This window comes from Hemiscyllium ocellatum, chromosome 19, assembly GCF_020745735.1.
Source record: "Hemiscyllium ocellatum isolate sHemOce1 chromosome 19, sHemOce1.pat.X.cur, whole genome shotgun sequence".
NCBI lineage: Eukaryota > Metazoa > Chordata > Chondrichthyes > Orectolobiformes > Hemiscylliidae > Hemiscyllium > Hemiscyllium ocellatum.
Genome location: NC_083419.1, coordinates 59,132,498 through 59,154,236, shown reverse-complemented (window position 1 = coordinate 59,154,236; position 21,739 = coordinate 59,132,498). Strand labels below are relative to the sequence as shown.

Below are 21,739 nucleotides of genomic sequence, written 5' to 3'. Positions count from 1 at the left end.
AAGAGTAACAGGAAAACTGGTTGTAGCCATAATTTATAAACCAGTTCTTTTTCCTATCTGATGAAACCACAAAACTACAGACAAGATATTTTAAATTAGCAAAGTTAACATGCACAAGTCATGTCATGTCATTGCATCACAATGTGTCAAGTGTTTTCTTTTTGCATGTCGGCTACAGCATGACCTGTTTTAATCACTGCAAACAACACCACTAACAGTTCAGGTTTCCATGTTGAACAGTATGATGTTGGAAAAGCACAGCTGGTCAGGCAGCATCCAAGGAGGTGAGTCGACATTTCAGGCATAAGCTCTTCATTAGGAAGGAGCTTTTCCTGCACAACACTCTTCAACTCTGACCTCCAGCATCTGCAGTCCTCACTTGGTTCAGGTTTCCTCCAACATTCACAGAAAAACAATTCTGATCAAGAAAGGATTTATGACCTGATGTGCATTTATAGCTAATCATAATCAAGAAAGCATGCTTTGGGACAACTTAGGATGTTGACCATATTCTCTTGTCTATTCTGAAATAGTTGTAAGTGGTTATTTTCTGATCAACCTGTTCAGATATGTTATTATATATTTCTGGAGCCTGTGGGACTTGAACCTTGGCCTTCTGGTTAAGAGGTGGGAACACTACCATTGTGCCACCTCAGTTCTGAAATGCTAAAAAACTGTTCTTCCAATCTTTCTTGCCTCCTTTAACAACTCACGCACATGTACACCCAGACCTCTCAACTCTAGCACCTCCTTAAGATATGTGCCTTTTATATTATCTGTTGTTCCTGTCAAAATGAACCACTTTGTATTTTTCCACACTGAACTTCATCTGTCACCTGTTCATTCATGCCTTTTTTTAAAAATGAGCATCTGAATTTTTAATATCCTCAAGTTCACAACGCTTCCAAGTTTGTATCATTCATACATTTTGAAAGTCTGTCCTGTGACCAAGGTCCACGATATTAAATCTATAAAATCAAGGGGAGAATGGGTCACATCACCAACTTTACCAGAATTGCAAATAATTGTGGAGAATATCCACTGACAAATACTCTTATCTGCCATTCAACAGTTCCTAAATCCATATTGGTAATATTAATAATTAATGATTTAGATGACAGAACTAAATATAGTATCTCCAGGCTTGCAGATGACACAAAGCTGGATGGGAGGGTAAGCTATGAGAAAGATGCAGAAATGCTTCATTATGATTTGGACAAATTGAGTATGTGGGCAAATGCATAGCAGATGAAGTATAATGTGAATTAATTGTGAGGTTGCCATTTTGATCACAAAAACAGAAAGACAAATTACCTCAAATGGTGATAGATTAGGAAAGAGGGAAATGAAAAAACTTTGTGTCTTTCTACACCAGTCGCTGATATCAAGTAGGCAGTTCAGTAGGCAAATGGTATGTTAGTTTTAATGCCAAGAGAAGTCAAGTACAGGAGCAGGGATATCTTGCTGAAATTGTCCACAGTCCTGATAAGGCCACAGCTGGGACTGTGTGAACAGTTTGAGTCTCCTTATTGGCCTTACTACTGAGGAAGTGCAGTGAAGGTTTACCAAGTTTATTCCTGGGTTTGCAAGACTGCCATATGAGGATAGATTGAGTTGGTTAGAATTGTATTCACTGGAATTTAGAAGAATGATGGAGTATCTCAAAATTCTTACACGACTAGATGGGACAAACGCAGGAAGGATGTTCCCGATGACACATGGTTCTGTATTTCCCAGTCCATGTCTCAAGATACAGGATAGGCCATTTAGAACTGAGATGAAGAGATCTTTCTTCACTCTCTACCAGAAAAATAGATTTAGGCCAAAACATTAAAAGTTTTCAAGGAGTTAAATGTTGTTCTTAATGATAAAGGGATCAAATATATGGGGAGAAAATAGAAATAGGCTACTAAGTTGGTTGATCAGCCACAATCATATTGAATGGCAGAGCAAGCTTGAAAGGCTGAATGGCCTACTTCTCCTTTATTCTATGTTTCCACATTCCTTTTAATCCACAAGCTCTACTTTTGTCAAGATTCACTTGAGAAAGTAATTTTAAAAAAGTTCTGGGATTTACAATATGAAAGAACTGAAACCAATATGTTCCTTCTAAAAGAGGTGAGACTGAAACAAACCAGGTCATTTTCAACATGTAATTTCAGTTACATCACACTGTAAACTTTTGCTATCAATTCAGTGTCTTACAATCTTATTCTCCACAACCACATGATGAAGGATCAGCGCACCGAAAGCTAGTGCTTCCAAATAAACCTGTTGGACTGTAACCTGGTGTTGTGACATTTTTAACTTTGTACCTTTGTTAAGGCGGTTGAGTGGCACTGTATCAAACACCTCACGCCAACAGCATTATTTTCAAACTGTTATCTCAAACAATTTATGTTAAACATGATACTCCCCTCACAAATCCACGATGGTCCATCTGGCTTCAGTTTTGTCCCAATTATTCTTTCTAAACATTTCAGGTTTAACTGACTGTAGTTGCCAAACTTCACCTGTCAAGTACCTGCCCATTCAAACAATGTGTCTTTGAGCTTTTAAATTTTTACACTATCCTCCCTATATTGCAAGGAAACTGTAATACAGACCTCTGTGCACACCCTCACCCCATCTGAGAAGCACACACAAACAGCACCATCATATTTCTCATCATTCAGCAAATTCTGCACCCACATTGCAACTTTATTTTATTCCATAATCCATGACAAATCAAATGAATTTTCAAATTCCACGTACACCACATCAACAGCATTACCTTCATCAACCCTCTATTATTGATTCATGTTAGCTAAACACAATTTTTCTCCAATAACCCCATGCTGGCTAACTAACTTGTATTTGTACACATCTATTAAAATTTGTGTCAAGTTAACGTTTCTAGCCAAACTTTCACTAAAGTTAAACTGACCAACCTGTATTGACTCAAAGGGATTATGCCCGAAACTGCAACTCTCCTGCTCCTCGGATGCTGCCTGACCTGCTGTACGTTTCCAGTGCCACACTTTTCAACTCATCCTGACAGCAATTTTGCTTCAAGATGCAATGTGTGTACTGCAGTTCCCTGGCACCACAACTACCCAGAGTCTAAGCAGTTATCTAAAATTATCACTTTTGGCTCCCTTAATATCTTTGGATCGATCAGGTAGAGTTCTGGTACGTTATGAACTTCAACTGTGGACAACCTATCCAGTACTTCTCACCATCAAGATTTCTAATATCTGAATTACATCCTCTTTCAACATGGCCTGGGTAGCATCTCCCACCATGGTAAAGACAAATACAAAAAAAAAATTTAAAACCTTAGCTTTGCCTCTGTATGGAAATTCTCTTTTTGGTCCCTAATCATCCTCCTTTTACCGCTTCTTTTTACCATTTATACATTTCCTCAAACATCTCCCCAGATGTTGGCTGCCAGCCTCTTTTCATACATAATTATCATAAATTGTCCTTTATACTACAACTCCAGTTTATATCTGGATTAAGAAGATCCCCCATTATAACTCCTTGATCATTTTTGTTCCTCCAATTTCCTTGTCAAACTTGTTTCCCTACATCAATCCAAATAATTAATGCTCAAAGATATTATAGGTATTTTCTTCTTTAGCACAAGTCAAATAGTTCTGTCCTTGAGCCTATTGGGGCATCAGCTTTTCCTATTTAGATGTTAATACATATACATTTGATGATCATAAATATTTGTCTCAACATTCAGTTCTGATGTTATTCTATTCTATATTCTAGATGAAATGTTGAGTGGTCTACAATCCATTTAATACTTTTGATTGCTTTTGATATTTGACTTCAAAACCTGCTTTCTTATGGTGCAGTTTAAAAATCTAGATATATCATTTGCTAGCAACAATCAACCCTTTTCTTAGCTGAGAACTTCTGGAAATCAAATTCAGAATGTCATTCATGAAACAACTCTGGTTTCCACTTGAAGCCAAACACCTGCTTCATAAATCACTGAAAACCTTAATGTGATTTTAACTTACTCCAAATCAATTCATTTTGAGTTAAAGTCAGAGTCTTCATTCAGAGAAGAAACAGATGTGTCAGATTTTATATCCTGCCCACTCCCCTACCCCAGCATAAAGACGATAACTTGAAGGATATTGCATTCTAAATTAAATTTTAAATTAATATTTATATTAACAGACATTTAAAATGCTTTCAATTTGAATCAAATAAGAAATTATGTTTTTGTTAACCCATGTATACTGTGATTCATAAGAATGACATTTCTTATAAACCATATGGTATGATCTGGAGGATACAAAATCATGCTAATAAGTAAATCTATACATTTCAATACAAGTTTCTAGCTCATGGTATGCATCTATTTTCAAAGGGAAAATGTAAAACCATAATGAAATTTATAACAACTTAAAATGATCTGTTCAATTAGTTTTAACTGTGGAAGCACTCTGCTCGTACAAGAATTTGCTAATTTATCACATGTACAGAACTCCTCATACTGCAAGTGCTTAATGGCGAGCAATTTTTCTTTAACTTTTTTTCTGTACAGGGTACAGTTGGGAGAACCCATCACAAATATAAATGTCACACTGTTTCACTTTACTGATGCCTTGTAACATTTCTGATATCACACAGAACAGTCAAGGTGTATTGTAACAACCTTATTCATGTTACAGTCTGCCTAGATACCACAAGGTGAGTTAAGCATTTTATAACTGAGGTGCTGGAGTGCAAGGAATTATTAGATCTTTTGCCTTCATTGACTACTTTTTGAGTGACAGTTGAGGTATTCGTTTTGCTGTCTCCAAATTACCCATTTGAAAAGAATTTTCAGCAAGGCATTCACACTGGAGGCAATTTTTACTGTTTCTATTTGTTAAGACTTGACTTCACAATTCTATTCACGGAATGTGGGTTTAATGATGTTAAGTTACTACTAACCAATTGGAGAGGATTACTTTGGGAAGGACATTTAAAACAATGCCTCGAAGGATGGGATTTTTTTTCTAAAAAAATCTTCAACGGACAATTGCCTACATGAGAAGTATTTAAATATCATGTATAAGATAAAAGTCCCTCTGAATTTCATTAGGGTCAAGTGATTTGTCTTGCACAATGTTGGTGCATCCTAAATTTTTGGATCGAGTTGGCTACAAGTCACACGCTTGCATGTACTAAGGGGTTCACTTAAAATCAATCAACGATGTTAATATGACAATGTGATAGGGACTTATGAAAAAACAGCACTACGTATCAGACTCAAGTAAAGTATTACAAGCCTTCATCAAAATTCATGCTATTATTTGGGAACTTTCATTCTAAAGCAGAGGAAAATTAGGTGTTTGGATTTCATTCTATTAAGGTGACCTTTTAAAAAACAAAATCAGTGATAAAAATCATTAAATTAGTCTGTATCAGTCTGTCTCTGGGAGATATGTGATGAATGTACACAACGAAAGTACTCTAATCCTTGCCAGTCGAGTAAAATTTTTAGTGAAGAAGAAACTGATGCTTCACTTGAGTGTCTGTAAAGAATGTTGGGGAAAGGGGTCTAATCTTTCTTTGTGCAAAAATAAGACATATGGTTTGTCAAACAAGGTTTCACTGAGGTCTGATTTATTCACTATTGCCATCAAATTATGTTAATAAATCGTGTTAATTTAAAAAAAGGTATATATCATGCTAAAACAAAATTACTGGTATAGCAAAACAAACAGGGGCAAGTAACCAGTTTAGGTCAACATTAGAGGGACAGAAATATCTTGAGCCTTGGAGTAAGGGCAGACCAGATCTGTTTAAAATCACCACTCAATGGCCAATCCCATCCCTGGCACATCAGCAGGTAGCCATTAGAAACAACCGGTGTCTGGGATTAGGAAAAAAAACATAAGTGGTGATTTGCAAGTATGCACGAAAGAAAATGTTATCTATTTTAAAGACAAATGTGGCCAAGAACAGCAAAGATTTCAGGAATAAAGGTTTCCTAACCAGGTAAACTTCGAAGCAAAAGGATAGATCTTCGGAAGCAGAACAATATAGCGTATACACGGTATCCATGTCCATAAAGTAACCACTATCACTTCCCAATAACTCTCAAACAAGGGGTTCACAGCAAAGACAAATGTGAGCTCCAACGTCTTAGGATTAGCAGGCAAATGCACCAGGTTAGTACAATTTTTGTTAATGCAATAGTGGCTGACAAACTAGCAGCGAAAACTGTTGATGAATCAGTAAAAACTTTTGAGGTGGTGGTAAAAGTATTTGACATTTACTTCAATCCCAAGAAAAACTTCCTAATTGAAAAAGGCATGGACCAGAGAAGTGAGAAACTGCTGAATCTTCCAGCACTTCTATACAATGACAAAAGCAAAATACCACGACTGTTGGGAGCTCCAAAAAATGAAAACAAAGTGCTGCAAGTTTAGCAGTGCCTATGGAGAAAGAAATGGAGATAATGTGTCAAATTTGAATACACTTCTTTGAAAGATTTAATCAATTGGTTAATAATTCTAAGTATATCATAAGGAAGAATGTCCATCTGGGAAAGCAAAATTTTGTCACTCTGTGGAAAAATAAAACAGGCAATTTTAATAAATATCACAAGTCTGGAACTCCTCTAAAATAAGATGACAAAAAAAATCTGATAACACATTAATTCTAAGATTTGAGATTGTTTAAAAAAAGCTAATTAGCAGACTTCTTGGGAAAAATTTATGGACCCTGACAAGAAGTCCTAGTCTGTGACATAAGAGGCAAAAGGCTTCAAAACAATATTTAAGCTAGATATGACAGCAAGTTTGTTTTAGTGGATCATTTAAAATGGCATCACAAGAATTTAAATTCAGCAAACCAATCTTAGAATCACAGCAGTCCCACAATGCACCAACCCTCCGAAGAGCATCCCACTCAGACCCATTCTCACACCATGTATCCCCATAATCCTGCCTTTAACATGACTAATCCACTTCCCCTGCATTTTCCTTTATACTATAGAGCAGTTTAGCATGGTCAATCCAACTAACTTGCACATCTTTGGATTTTGGGAGGAAACTAGAACATCTGGCAGAAACTGAATCCCTGGCACTGACAGGCAGCAGTGCTATCTATTGTGTTGCCCAATATTACATTATAAGAACAAGGAGGGAACATCTGGAAGGGCATTTACATCACCACACTCTTCTTGTTGTAAACATAAGAATTATTGAAACACCACATTATGCAACGAGTAAACACCTTTCTTCAGCAGAAAAAGGTGATTAGTTGGATCTCCTGTAGGAAGATGAAACCACACTGCAAAATGTCACACTTGGTTTAGAGGTGGAAGCTTATTCACCAACGTTAGTTAATATTTTACCAACCTCACAGAGGTTAGTTAGATATCTGATAGAACAATTGAACGATAGTGACTGCAAGCAAGTCAGAACATACTGTCAAGCCAGCTAACTTGAACACCTTCCAGTCACTAAAATGTTAAGAAAATATTATGAGCAGCAGAAACACTGAATAGTGGATGACCTGTATGTTTTGTAAAAGATTTGTGATCCTGAGATCTAAGAAAGACAGCGTCTTCCAAGTATCCATGAAGGTCACCTCGACACCAAAAATGCTGAGCAAGAACATTAGTATACCGGCATGTGACCTCAGCAGCCATAGAATATTTTATTGCAGAACGCCATACTTGTACCGTAAATAATCAAGTTTTCACTGATGGGTGGCAGGTGGAGAGGCGACCTTATTGAAGTTGATAGAATAATGAGGGGTATAGATAGAGTTAATGTTAGTTGTTTTCCCCTTCCCACCCCCCCGCCCGTCAAGATGGGGGAATTTCAAGACATGGGGGAACTTTTTAAAGGTGCGATCAGAAATGTTTAAAAAAAAAGACACGGGGACATTTTTAAAAAAAATATACACAGTAGTTCACATGTGGAATGAACTTTATTTTGTAAAGAAGTGGTTCAGACCTAATTGAACGGTGGAAAATCATGCTCATGTAAAATTGGAAAAAAAGAAAAACCAGTAAGCAAAGGGATTTTTCCCAGAGACATTAAGCTAAAACCCTATTAGGGCAGAAAGTATAGACAAGTTTCCGACAAGCTGGATGTAGAATTACCAAACAATGGAAGGACCATGATTACAATTCATTAAAACAACAATTGGGATTTTAGAAGAAACAAGAGAGAGAACTCTTACATGACTTGAATGCAAAAGGCATAATCAGTAGGAATATTATCAAAATTGGCAGCTTGAAATACATTTCCTGAAATTGCTCAAAGACATCAACAGAAACGATCTTTCTAGGCTAGCAGTACCAAGAACAAGTTCAGGAAGAGCAGTAAAGTGACAGAGACAACCTCTTAATTTAAGATTTCAGGGCAGTTATGATGAGAATGTAAGTAGTTAAATGTTTTTGGAAAATCACACTTAGAAGGAAATGTGAAGTATGGGGAGTTTTGTTTTTTATTCACTCATGGGATGGAGGTATCACTGGCTAGGCCAGCATTTAGTGCCCACTCTAATTCTTATTGCCCAACGGAAAGCTATCAGTCCGGAGTCACATCTAGGCCAAACCAGGACACGCTGGCAGATTACTTTCTCTCAAATACAGATGTGCTTTTACGACAATTGCCAATGGTCACTATCGATTTAGCTGGTCCCAGAATAGTAGACTGGGGTTCTGGCTTACTAACTCAGTGACATCACCACTACACTTTCTCCCTTATACTATGATAGAGTAGGTTGAGAAGTTAATAGAGAGTGGGACTGACTCTAAACATTACTGGATTCCAATATCCCGATGGGTAAGAGGATCCTTACTAAGCAGACAGTTAATTTTGGCTGATTATGGCATAACTATGTTCCTAGTAAACTCAAACTTTGCCAACCCAATTCCTTGACCTGAAACATCAAATAAATTAGATTAGATTCCCTCCAGTGTGGAAACAAGCCCTTCAGCCCAACCAGTCCACACCGACCCTCCGAAGAGCAACACACCCAAAAACATTCCCCTATATTTACCCCTGATTAATGCACTGAACACTACGGGCAATTTAGCATGGCCAATTCCCCTAATGTGCACATCTTTGGACAGTGGGAGGAAACTGGAGCATCCGGAGGGAACCCACGTAGACACAAGGAGAATGTGTAAACTCCACACAGTCACCCAAGGCTGGAATCGAACTTGAGGTAAATTAAATTCATAAATGGTTAGAACCAAAAGAAAAGCAATGCTGCGAATGGGTGCTAAAGAGAGATCCTTTTTCTCTAAAATCACTAAGAATTCTAATTGATTAATTTGTTCACTTGAAAGTCAATCTACACATATTTGTACTTCTCTTGTGAAGTGGATGCACATCTGTGCTGAACCTTTGCATAACTCAATTTCTAAATCAGATACTGAAAACAGTTAAGAGAGGTCCAATCCTATCCCAGAGAAAATTGTTCCAATTATTATTATTTTAAATCATTAATTATAAGTTGTTCGTTGTCAATTCCTTCTTGGGATATTATACCTCTTCCAATAATAATTACACTAAAAGGAGAGATGCACAGTCCACAGGTACTCAGCTGTCACAATAATCAAGCAGATTCTGTCTTTGGGGCAAAATTTCCCCAGCACGGTGGCACAGTGGTTAGCACTGCTGCCTCACAGCGCCTGAAGACCCGGGTTCAATTCCCGACTCAGGCGACTGACTGTGTGGAGTTTGCACGTTCTCCCCGTGTCTGCGTGGGTTTCCTCCGGGTGCTCCGGTTTCCTCCCACTGTCCAAAGATGTGCGGGTCAGGTGAATTGGCCATGCTAAATTGCCCATAGTGTTAGGTAAGGGGTAATGTAGGGGTATGGGTGGGTTTCGCTTCGGCGGGTCGGTGTGGACTTGTTGGGCCGAAGGGCCTGTTTCCACACTGTAAGTCTAATCTAATCTAATCAAAAACTCTCAAAGGAGCAACAAATACCATGGCCAACTTTCCAACTTACTCTTAGTATTATTTAACAGGCTTAATCAGTGGAGCAAGGAGTAACAAAAATTAAAATAATTTACCATTTCAGTCAGGTTTTATTATCTCTATCAACATTGGGACAACTAACTTTTTCTTTCCAGTACCAATGTAACATTCTTTTTAAACCTGAAAATTGTTCCTCCACAATTGTAACTCTATAATGATTAGATCCTGAACGGGGTTATGACCTCATCTTATGAGCTCATTTATACTGTCAGAGATGTACAGCACAGATACAGACCCTTCGGTCAAACTCACCCATGCTGACTAGATATCCTGACTTAATCTAGTGCCATTTGAAAGCATTTGGCCCACATCCCTCTAAACCCTTCCTATTCGTATACCCATCTAGATGCCTTTTAATTGGTGTAATTCATTTAATTAGACTCTACCACTTCCTCTGGCAGCTCATTCCATAAACTTACCACCCTTTGCACGAAATATGTGTCCCTTAGCTCCCTTTTAAATCTTTCCCTCCTCATCCTAAACCTATGCCCTCTGGTTCTAGACTCCCCAACCCAGGGAAAAGACCTTGTCTATTTACCCTATCCTTGCCCCTTATGATTTTATAAACCTCTATAAGGCCACCCCTCAGCCTCTGATGCTCCAAGGAAAACAGCCCCAGCCTATAGCTCAAACCCTCCAACCCCGGCAACATCCCTGTAAATCTTTTGTGAACCCTTTCAAGTTCCACAACATTCTTTCTTATAGGAGGGAGACCAGAATTGCACATTTTTAAAATAGAAAAGATATTAAACTCCTGTTATTTACGAAAGAACAATGCCACAAGATTCCATGGCTCCAAACAGAGGAATTATTGTTGTTCAACAGTCAATAAAGCAAGCATTAAATACCATCTGTCCTACATTCCAGAGTCAAACATGAATGAACAGGTGAATGGTGTTCAAATGACAGATACAACTAAGACAGTTCTTAGCGGTTAAGTAGTCTACTCAGTTTTTCATGATCACTGTTAAAATCAATTCCTCTCCTTCTAGGAACTAGCGCGAACCCCAACCAGCAGAGCCCAATCAACTCAAGTTCCATAGGCACAGTCATCACAAGTGCAACACATCTGCAAAACCTGCTCAGCTCAATCCCATGGTAACACTTCAATCAGAGTCCACTGGCCATCCAGTCAGCATTCTCCTCTCAGCATGAAATGATATTCCTTTTACATTGGTATTCTTGCAAACGGCCTGATGAAGACAAAGTGAAAAGCTTCAACAAAACATACATTTATTTTTGTATTGCTAAATTATATTTTATTCCTAAAAATTCTGATGTACATATAGATGCCAAAGCAGTTCTGCACAGTCTTTGCATACAAAGAAAAAGAAACCAAACACTGGAATTTCCTGCAGTTGCAAAAACCAGAGGCATTTCCTATTCGTGCAGGACACAATTTCCATACATTTTGGGGCAAAGGGAGGATCTGATAACTAAATGGACTCATCTTGTACTTTGGCAGAAAAACCTTACATTGATTTTTCCCCACTGCGCCTTGGCAGCTGCCCCAAAATTTTGTACATCGCTCGGCGCATAGTGCTGCTCTTGGAATGTGCCAGATTGAAAATCTTGGTTGAGGTCAATTCTATGTGCTGAAAGAGCAACAAGTTTCAGGCAGACAAAACAGCGTTTTTCAAAGTGATGGTCCTCCAGGCGCAATTGATGTTTGTCATAGTACATATCCTGGGGAACAGAGTGTAGAGCACAGATTCCTGCATCACAGCTCAAGGTGAACCTCAAAAACAGTGCACCTCTCTCCAGACCTCCTTTGCATAAGCATATTCCAGAAGGAGACGTGTGTTAGTCTCTAAGCACCCTCCAGACAATTGCTTCAAGGGCAGTATGCAGTGACAGAGAGCGCCCTAGCATATATGAAGCGCTCACAGGTTCTCACAAACAGCCAAATTACATCTTATTTTTGTTGGAAATTTCTGGTGATGAGGCATTCTGCCAAATGACTGACAGTCTGCTCAAGGAACCATCCAACGAAGTGGAAGATAGCTCAAGGGGCTCTGGTGGTGCAGGCTTGGGGAATAGGCCAGATCTGCACCACATACAGCTACATAGAGTACTTCATACTCGATCACCAGGATTTTACCTGTAATGGAGAAGGAGCGGTGCTCTCTTCTGTCCAGATTCTGCCTCACCTTGACAATACCCTCTTCCCAAGTTTGACATGCCCCAGCCCCTCCAAACATATCAAACACCTTCCGAATGTGACCTCATGGTGAGGGGATTTTGTTTAAAAAACGGTTGACCCAGTTCCCAAAGTACATGCCTTGCTCTTGCTTTGACTTACCTTGGCTCCAGCAATACTCAGGTTCTGTACTACTAAAAAAAAACATTTGTTTTTAAAATTTGCTTCATCTTTCATCTGCCTCTTGCTCCGTTAAACAATCCAAGCCACAGTTACTGTAATAATCATAGGAAATGCTGTCCTATCTTGCTTTGAGCTTGCATTTGCAAGTGCAATAGTTAGCATATTTCACAATGAGTAACTTTGAGAAGATTTGTAGCTCAGGTTGAAGTATATAACTTAGCTTGAAGCTTGGTTTTCAGATGTTTTGTCACCATACTTGGTAACATAATCAGTGAGTGTGTCTAGTGAAGCACTGGTGGTATGTCCTGTCTCTATTTACATGTCTTGGTTTCTTAAAGGTGGGTGATGTCATTTTCAGTTTATTTTTTCAAGGGAAGACAGATAGGGTTTAAATCAATATGTTTATTGAAGGGAGTTCTGGTTAGAAAGCCATGCCTCTAAGAATTCATGTGTGTGTTTTTGTTTCACCTGTCCTTGGATGTGTGTTGGCCCAGTCAAAGTGATGTCCTCTATCTGTACGCGTAGAAACCAGTGATGGTGGGTTGTGTCTTGGTAGCCAGTTGGTGTTCATGTATACTGGTGGCACGTTTTCTGCTAGTTTATCCAATGCAGTGCTTTTTTTTTTACAGTTCTTGCATGGTATTTCGTAAATGATGTTAGTTTTGCTGGTGGTATCGAATAGATCCTTTAGGTTCATTAGTCGCTGTTTAAGTGCATTGGTAAGTTTGTGGGCTAACATGATGCCAAGGGGTCTGAGTAGTCTGGAAGTCAGTTCACAATCTTTTCTGTAAAGCAAAGACATCCCATCTAGGAAAGCTCACATGGAGATTACAGAACTGCTTCTGAAGTCTCTCGATAGAGACGGTCTCATGCTGAGAGTATTCTCCCTGTTCTCCTCCACTATCCTCTTCTTCCAGCATTAATTTGTATGACAGAAGCATACTTCAGAATCATACTTCATTCATACCTCAGTATGCAATCTTCAGTCAACATGGAAAACTTCAGAAAATACAGAAATTGCACCTACAGCTAGCCTATGAATAATCCACTTTCTTTTTTTTTGGAACAGATAGCTGTGCAAAATTAAAGTTGTTGAGAATAGGAAATTGGTAGCTTCAAGACAACATTGTACTTATTTGTCTTATCTCACATTGTTGAATGACACTGGAATTGATTAAGCTTGCATGCATTGATCCCTAAAAAATATTAGCAGTTTCTCACAGGGATCATCAAAATTCTCTCTTTGTTTTGGCTCAAGAGTGTAAAACTTATTTATTGAGTTTTACCGAGAATTAATTTTCCTAGCAAAGATTCCAAAATAGAATCATTAGAGATTTGCTAAGCATGTAAAATAATTAACTAAATATAAGCATTTGTGAAGCTCTTGATTATTTTCAACATCTTATGAAAAGCATGGAATTAGATCTTATGTAATACATATTGCAATGCAAGTTCACCATAAAAGCATGCTTTAAGATAGTCACATTTTGTCCTATCAGTTCCATTCCTTTACACTTGTTCTCAAGTCCTGCTTAATAAAATCTGAGACCTTGTGTCAAAATCAGGAGATTTTGTCCCACTGTCCAGTCAAGCAATAGCCCAATAGAATTATACCTGTGCATCTTTGTACTGTAGGAGGAAACCAGAGCACCCAGAGGAAACCCACAGACACAGAACATGCAAATTCCACTCATTCCAAGGTTTCAATCAAACCTGGTGTCCCTGACACTTCGGTTACACTACTAACCACTGAGCCACAAGGGAATCCTCAAATAGGACTCATGACAAATGAAATCTCAAAGTTAATGAGGTGAAACACAGACAAGAAAACTTGTAACTTACTGTCATAAAGTGCACTACCACCCTTCCTTCTCAGTTAATGAATCAATTCTCCACGGCAAGTAGTGAGGGAATTGAAAAGAGGGGAAAATCCATTTTACCTTGTCCTCACTAATCCATACCATAGATATATCTATCCATGATAATCTCGGTAGATCAGTTTTTGGGGTGATGAAATCCTGTCTTTACATTGCAATACCTTCCATTGTGTTATGTAGCACTACTACTTTTCTAAATGAAACAGAACTAAATCACATTTAGCAACTCAAAACTGGGCATTAATGACACACTATGGGCCATCAGTAGCATAATTATATTCAGACACAATCTGTAAGCCCACAACCTAACACAGGGTAGCAGAGGATATGGGCACCAGATACACGAGAATACCTCCACATCTCTCTCCAAACCACTCACCATCCTGACTTGGAAATATATCACCATTCCTCCAGTGTCACCAGGTCAAAATCTTGCAATTCTTTCCCTTACGAGATTGTGGATCTACATGCAACACATGGACTGTAGCATTGCAAGAGGCAGCCCATCTTTTCAAAGGCAACTAGGAATGGACAATAAGATGGCGTAGCCAGCAACACCCACATCCTGAGAATGAAAAATCTTTTTGAAATCCCTTACCTCTTCTATTACGACAGGAGAGCATTTCTAGAGCAGCATCAGGCACACCTAAAATTCGTGTCAACCTGGTGAAACTACAACGTAGGACTATTTGAATGACGGAGAACAGAAGCAGCATGCAACAGACAGGACTAAGTGATGGCACAGCCAGTGGATCAGATCTAAGGTCTGCAGGCTTACAGTTTCCAGTTATGAATGGTGTGCGTGATCAAACAACTAACAGAAGGCAGAGGCTGTGCAAACATCCTCGTCCTCAACAATGCGGGAGCATGGCACATCAGTGTAAAAGGGAAGGTTACAATATTTGCCACTATCTTCAACCAGGCACGCAGAGTGGATAATCCACTTTCCCCTGAGGTCCCCCCCACATTACAGATGGTCTTTAACCAGTTCAATTGATGCCATGTGATATCAAAAAATGGTTGAAGGGCATGGATACTACAAAGTTCATGAGCCCCAGTATTCCAGCAGTTGTACTCAGGACTGGTTCTCCAGAACAAACCGTATGTCCCTAACCTAACTATTTTCTCTAACACTATCCTCACAGCAACTTGGAAAATTGGTCAGATATTGCCTGTTCATAAAAAGCAGAACAAATCTAACCAGGCCAATTACCATCCCAACAGTCTATTCTCCAAAGTGATTGAAGAGGTTGACAACTGTGAAACCAAGCATCACTTGCAAAGGAATAAGGTGCTCAGTGACACTCCATTTGGGTTCCACCAGGACACCCAGATTTTCTGACTTCAATATATTGGACAAAATAGCTGAACTCCAGAAGTGAGGAAAGTGACTGTTCATGAAATCAAGACAGCATTTATGGAATATGCTTTCAAGAAACCCTGAAAAAACTGGAGTCAATGGGAATTGGGGGAAACTCTCTGCTGTTTGGAATCTCACCTAGCACAAAAGAAGATGGTTGTGGCTTTTGAGGGTCAATCATCACAGCCCCTCTTATCAGTGAAAGAGTGCGTCGTGGAAGTATCCTACACCAATCATCTTCTGCTGCTTTAATGGTTTTCATAAAGTCAGAAATAAGAATGTTTGTTGGTGACTGCACAAGTTTCAACATGACTTCTAGCATTCCAAGTACCGAAGTAGATCATGTCCATAGGCAGCAGGACAGCATTTAGATTTGGGATGACAAGTCGCAAGAAACACTTGTTTTAGCAAAGTGCTAAGCAAAGACTACCTCCAACAAAAGATAAGCTAACCATGGCCCTGTGACATTAAATGGCATTCCCATCAGAATTGGAGGAGAAAGTGAGGACTGCAGATGCTGGAGATCAGAGCTGAAAATGTGTTGCTGGAAAAGCGCAGCAGGTCAGGCAGCATCCAAAGAGCAGGAGAATCGACATTTTGGGCATGAGTCCTTCTTCAGGAATCATTCCTGAAGAAGGGTTCATGCCCGAAAAGTCGATTTTCCTGCTTTTTGGATGCTGCCTGACCTGCTGCGCTTTTCCAGCAACACATTTTCAGTTCCCATCAGAATTCCCATGATCAACATGCTGGGGCTACCACTGGCCAGAAACTGATCTGAATCAACAATATAAGTAGGATTAATGTTATGAGTCCAGTAGGACTTTTCTTCAGAGGAGGTCTGAAGATTAAACAAGACTCAAAAAATTAACTGTTTCTCTCTCCACAGATGCTGCCAGACCTGCTGGGTTTCTCCAGCATTCTGTGTTTTTTTTCATGGGATGTAGGTGTTGCTGGCTTGGCCAGCATGTATTGCTAATCCTTAATCGACCTGGTAAAGGTAGTTGCGAGCTGCAGTCATGAATTGCGGTCGTCCTTGGGAATAGAGACACATTACTATTAGGAAGCAAAATGCAAGATTTTGACTTTGTGATTGTGAAGTAATAATGACATAGTTCTAGACAAGGACGGTCAGAGTTGGACAGGAGTTTGCAAGTGGTAGTGTTCCATTCACCTAGTACTCTTGTCCTTCCAGGAAAGAGAACTAGTTGTACAGATCAACCAAACAGCTGGACAGGCACAACGGATCAAATAACCTCCGGTGTCCCATCAGTCCATTAATGCTGGACAAAATACTGCAACAAAAACTTCATTTTTAAGATTAAAAATCACACAACACCAGGTTATAGTCCAACAGGTTTAATTGGAAGCACACTAGCTTTCGGAGCGTCACTCCTTCATCAGGTGATTTCAGAGCGGTGGTCCGAAAGCTAGTGTGCTTCCAATTAAACCTGTTGGACAATAACCTGGTGTTGTGTGATTTTTAACATTGTACACCCCAGTCCGACACCAGCATCTCCAAATCATTTTTAACAGTTAATGTCATCCACTTTGGATAACAAGACTCTCAATTTCACAAAGGACGGTCAAAAACACTTCCCAGTCATAGACCTGAAATCCATATCTTCAGATGCTGCCAAACTTACGCATTTCTTGACTTTTCCATTGATATTACAACAGCAAAAGTAGCTGTGCTTTTTTTCCTCCACTTATTGATAGTGTCCCACAGTGAGTTACACACTGCTCACTTTGCAAGGATATAATTTCTGCATGGTACACTAAAGTTACCGTGTTTGCACAAAAAACTTCCATAGGCCTCAAACACTGCAGTATTGTTGCAAACAATTAAAATATGAATCACTAGAATCTCATGAGCAAGAGGTTCAAGGAGCAATCCAGATTGGGAACACTTTTTCACTACTTCAGAGTCACTGATGCCAACATCTCTCATATCTGTCAGAAAATGCAAGCCAACTAAGTAGTGAATTTTATCCACCATAGCGAACAGTTCTTATTTCAAACCTTAAGTTTCAATCTTTACCACAGCAGTTTCACTTCTTTTCTACAATGACTAATGGATCAATGAACATTGTGTTTTATTCCTCCCAAGCTCAAAATAATCAGGTATCACTTGGTACTTCTGTACAATATACTAGGATGCTTTATCTTAAAAATGTGCCACATTAAGTGACTTTGCTATGTTGAAATCTTGATTCTGCATTGTACACTTCAACTTCTGTTTTTCTGCAGGAATTCAAATTGATAAATACCATATCTGTTAAGTTGTTCTTTTCTCCTGTGATCTTCAGTATTTGAAAACCTAGGTGTGACATCACAAATCACTGCATACTGGTGTACCTCATCACTCAGACTCTTGCTAACTTCTGTGCTGCCTTGAATCACAGGACTTTCTCTTGGTGTCTCAGTGGGGAAAAAACTGCCTTTCTACACATTCCAACTGGGTGCAAGGAGAGATCGGAAAAGAAATTAAAGAAAGATGAAAGCTTGGAATTAGAGCAGGGAGAGGCAGGGAAAAAAGTATTGCATTAGCCAGTCTATTTAATCAGAGTGACAAAGCAATCCATATGTTCCTTGCACATCATTGGGAACAAGGTTGGAAGAGGTTAGTGAGAAAGTTTAGAAGAAAACCAGCCGGGGGTTATTTTTGCATTCTGAAATTATCTTAGAATGTTATAAATATCTGTTTTATAGTAATTCTTCAATGGCAATGATCAAGGCATTAGAAAACATAGCTTTTCCTATATTAACAAAACAATACATCACCAAAAGCATTATATATCATCAGGTCATCAATCAGAGTATCCCTCACAGTTCCTGCAGTTGTACATACAGTATCCCTTACACTCTCATTCTATGTTCCATAATCATGCTAAGGATGGGCAATAAATGGTGGTCCAGCAAGCAGCCCCCACATCCCTGCAACAAATTTAAGAAAAGCATCTCGTGCCTCTCAAAACAATAGTAAATTCTACTCTTCTACACTGGGATTTTTACTATGCATTCTGACACTGAATTCAATAATTTTTTTATTATAGATAATGAAATTCATTAATTGCATTGCAAGAACCTTTCACAACCTCAAAAGCAATGAATAATTTTGAAGGATAGACATTGTTGCAATGCAGTAAATGTGATAGCCAATTTTCCCACAGGTCGGTTCTAGCAATGTGTTCAGTGACTGGATAATCTGTTTTGGAAGGATCACTACCGGCCAGAGCGTCAGGGCAACATAGTGGCTTAAGTGGTTAGCACTGCTGTCTCACAGCACCCAGGACCTGGGTTCCATCGCACCCTTGGACGACTGTGTATGGTGGTTCCTCCAGGTGCTCCAATTTTCTCCCACAGTCAAAAAATGTTCCGGTTAAGTGGATTAGTCATGATATCCAGGGATGTGCAGGCTAGGTGGAAATGCACGGTTATAAAGATAGGAAAAGCTGAGTCTGGGTGAGATGTTCTTTGGAGAGTTGGTGTGAATTCAATGGGCCGAATAGTCTGCTCCCACACTGTAGGTATTCTGTGAATGATTAACTGCTCCCTTCTCGTACACGATAGGGCATTTGACCTTTGACTTTCAGATATAAGAGACGTAGAGCACAGAAACAGACCCTTCAATCCAACTTGTCCATGCCAAACAGATAACCCAACCTAATCTAGTCCCATATGCCAGCACTTCGCCCATATCCCTTTAAACCTTTCCAATTCCTATACTGGTATAGATGCCTTTTAAATGCTGTAATTGTACCAACCTTCACCACTTCCTCTGGCAGCTCATTCCATGCAAGCACCACCCTCTACGTGAAAAAGTTGCCCGAGGTCCCTTTTATGTCTTTGCCCTCTCACCTTAAACCTATGCCCTATAGTCTTGGACTCCCCCACCCGCCAGAAAAGACTATGTCTGTTTATCCTATCCACGCCCTTCATGATTTTATAAACTTCTATAAAGTCACTCCTCAACCTTCAATGCTCCAGCCTATTCAGTCTCCCCCATTGCTCAAATCCTCCAACCCTCACAACATCCTTGTAAATCTTCTCTGAACCCTTTCAAGTTTTACAATATACTTTCAATAGGAAGGAGACGAGAACTGCACGCAATATTCCAAAAGAGGACAAACCAATGTCCTGCACAGCCACAACATGGCCTTCCAACTCCTATATGCAATGCTCTGACCAATAAAGGAAAGTATACCAAACGCCTTCTTCACAATCCTATCTACCAGTGATTCCACTTTCAAGGAACTATGAACCTACACTCCAAGGTGTCTTTGTTCAGCAACACTCCTCAGGACCTTACCATCAAGTGTTTAAATTCTGCTCTGATTTGCTTTCCCCAAATACAGCACCTCACATTTGTCAAAATTAAACTCCGTCTACCATTCCTCTGCCCATTGGCCCATCTGATAAAGATCTTGTAATCTGAGGCACCCCCCACTACATCTCCAGTTTTGGTGTCAACTGCAAACTTACTAATCCTACCTCCTATGTTCACATTCAAAACATTTATATAAAATGACAAAGTGGACCCAGCACTGATCCTGGTGGCACACCATTCACTGGTCTCAGGCCTCCAATCTGAAAAGCAACTCCTCTACCACCACCCTCTGTCGAGCCAGTCCTGTATCCAAATGCCTAGTTCTTCCCATATTCCATGAGATTTAACCTTGCTAACCAGTCTCTCATGGGGAATCTTGTTGAATGCCTTACTAAAGTCCAAATAGATCATATCTACCGTTTGGCCCTCATCAATCCCCTTTCTTACTTCTTCAAAAAACTCAAATCAAGTTCATGAGACATGATTTCCCACACACACAAAGCCATGCTGACTATCCATAATCAGATTCCTGATGAAGTGCTTATGCCCGAAACGTCGAATTTCCTGTTCCTTGGATGCTGCCTGACCTGCTGCGCTTTTCCAGCAACACATTTTCAGCAGCTATCCATAATCAGTCCTTGCCTTTCCAATTACATGTCAATCCTGTCTCTCAGGATTTATTCCAACAACTTGCCCATCACTAACGTCAAGCTCACCGGTCTATAGCTCCCTAGCTTTTAACATCTTGTCTGAAAGCTGGCATCTCAGAGTAAGCGTTCCAGGCATAGACAAAATTGTACATTCAAGTTTCCGCACGAGACTGGGAACACAACACTAACTCAACAATTTGAATTCTACAATAAAGCTAAACTGACAGCTTAAGAGAAAATCATGCAAATTCAATCAGCCTCAACACTTAGTCACTACCACATTAATCAAACCTATACTCTGCTGTCTCAAAGGGAGGGAAGGTGGAATTGCACATTTGTCTCCAGCATCCTTTGGGGAGTGGAAGCAGGGGTTGCACATGTACCCCCTGCACCTGGAAGGGGAAGGGGGAGCGCCGGGGGAGTTGCACTTTTACCCGCCTCCTCGGAGGTGAACTGCACATTTACTCTTGGTAGTACAGTAGAGCAATTGCATGGCCCGGGACGGGGGAGGGGCATAGGGCAAGAGTTACCCCCCCCGCACTCCGGGGTGTGTGGGGAGAATTGCTCCCGCACCCTAGGGGCAAGAGCACATTTCCCGCTGCACCTTCGGCGGAGGGAGTGACTTTACCCGCCGAGCCTGTAGGGGACGCTCTTACGGCCGACTACCGGGGACGCTCCATTTTAATGGTACTGCCATCTGAACGGTGCCAGGGCTCCTCCCGATCAGGGAGGCCTCCTTTACTTTTACCTGCTTGGCGGCAGGCCCCCCGCCCGTGACCGTCCTCGAGCTGGGCCTCTGCCATCCGGAGTGGGTGGGTCTCGAACTCCGTCCTCGGCCTTGGCGATCTCGTTGAAGACATAGAGGATGACGAAGAAGGCCAGAGCCAAACACAGCAACACCACCCGCAAATACCGCCGCATCGCAGCCCTCAAGGCCTCCGCGAATACAAGGGAGAGCGTGCGCGCGCGCGCTGCCGCTGGCGGTTATTTAAATTTTATGTCCCCGCCCCTTCCAACTGTCTCTCGAGTTCCTTACGGTTTCTCAAAACTCATGAATGGGTTAAGCGGAGGTCCCGCCCCACTTATTGCCCATTGGGTACTCGCGGTCCGTCAATCGCATGACGCGTCCGGAACATCCAACAGCAAGCAACGGGACTTGGCTGGTAGTTGTTGCGCCTGCGCCTTGCACCCTCTTTCACGCGCC

The 21,739-nt window shown here is 40.3% G+C and overlaps 1 protein-coding gene across 3 annotated transcripts in view; it reads right to left on the bottom strand.

The window, feature by feature from the left end:
• Positions 1-21,531, bottom strand: part of gxylt1b (glucoside xylosyltransferase 1b) — an 84,406-nt gene extending 62,875 nt beyond the window's left edge. For all 3 annotated transcript variants that reach the window (XM_060839971.1, XM_060839972.1, XM_060839973.1), the window contains exon 1: positions 21,284-21,531. In XM_060839971.1, coding sequence (XP_060695954.1) covers positions 21,284-21,456 — 173 coding nt within the window. In that variant the 5' untranslated portion in view covers positions 21,457-21,531. The remainder of the gene's footprint in view (positions 1-21,283) is intronic.
• Positions 21,532-21,739: the final 208 nt, after the last annotated feature.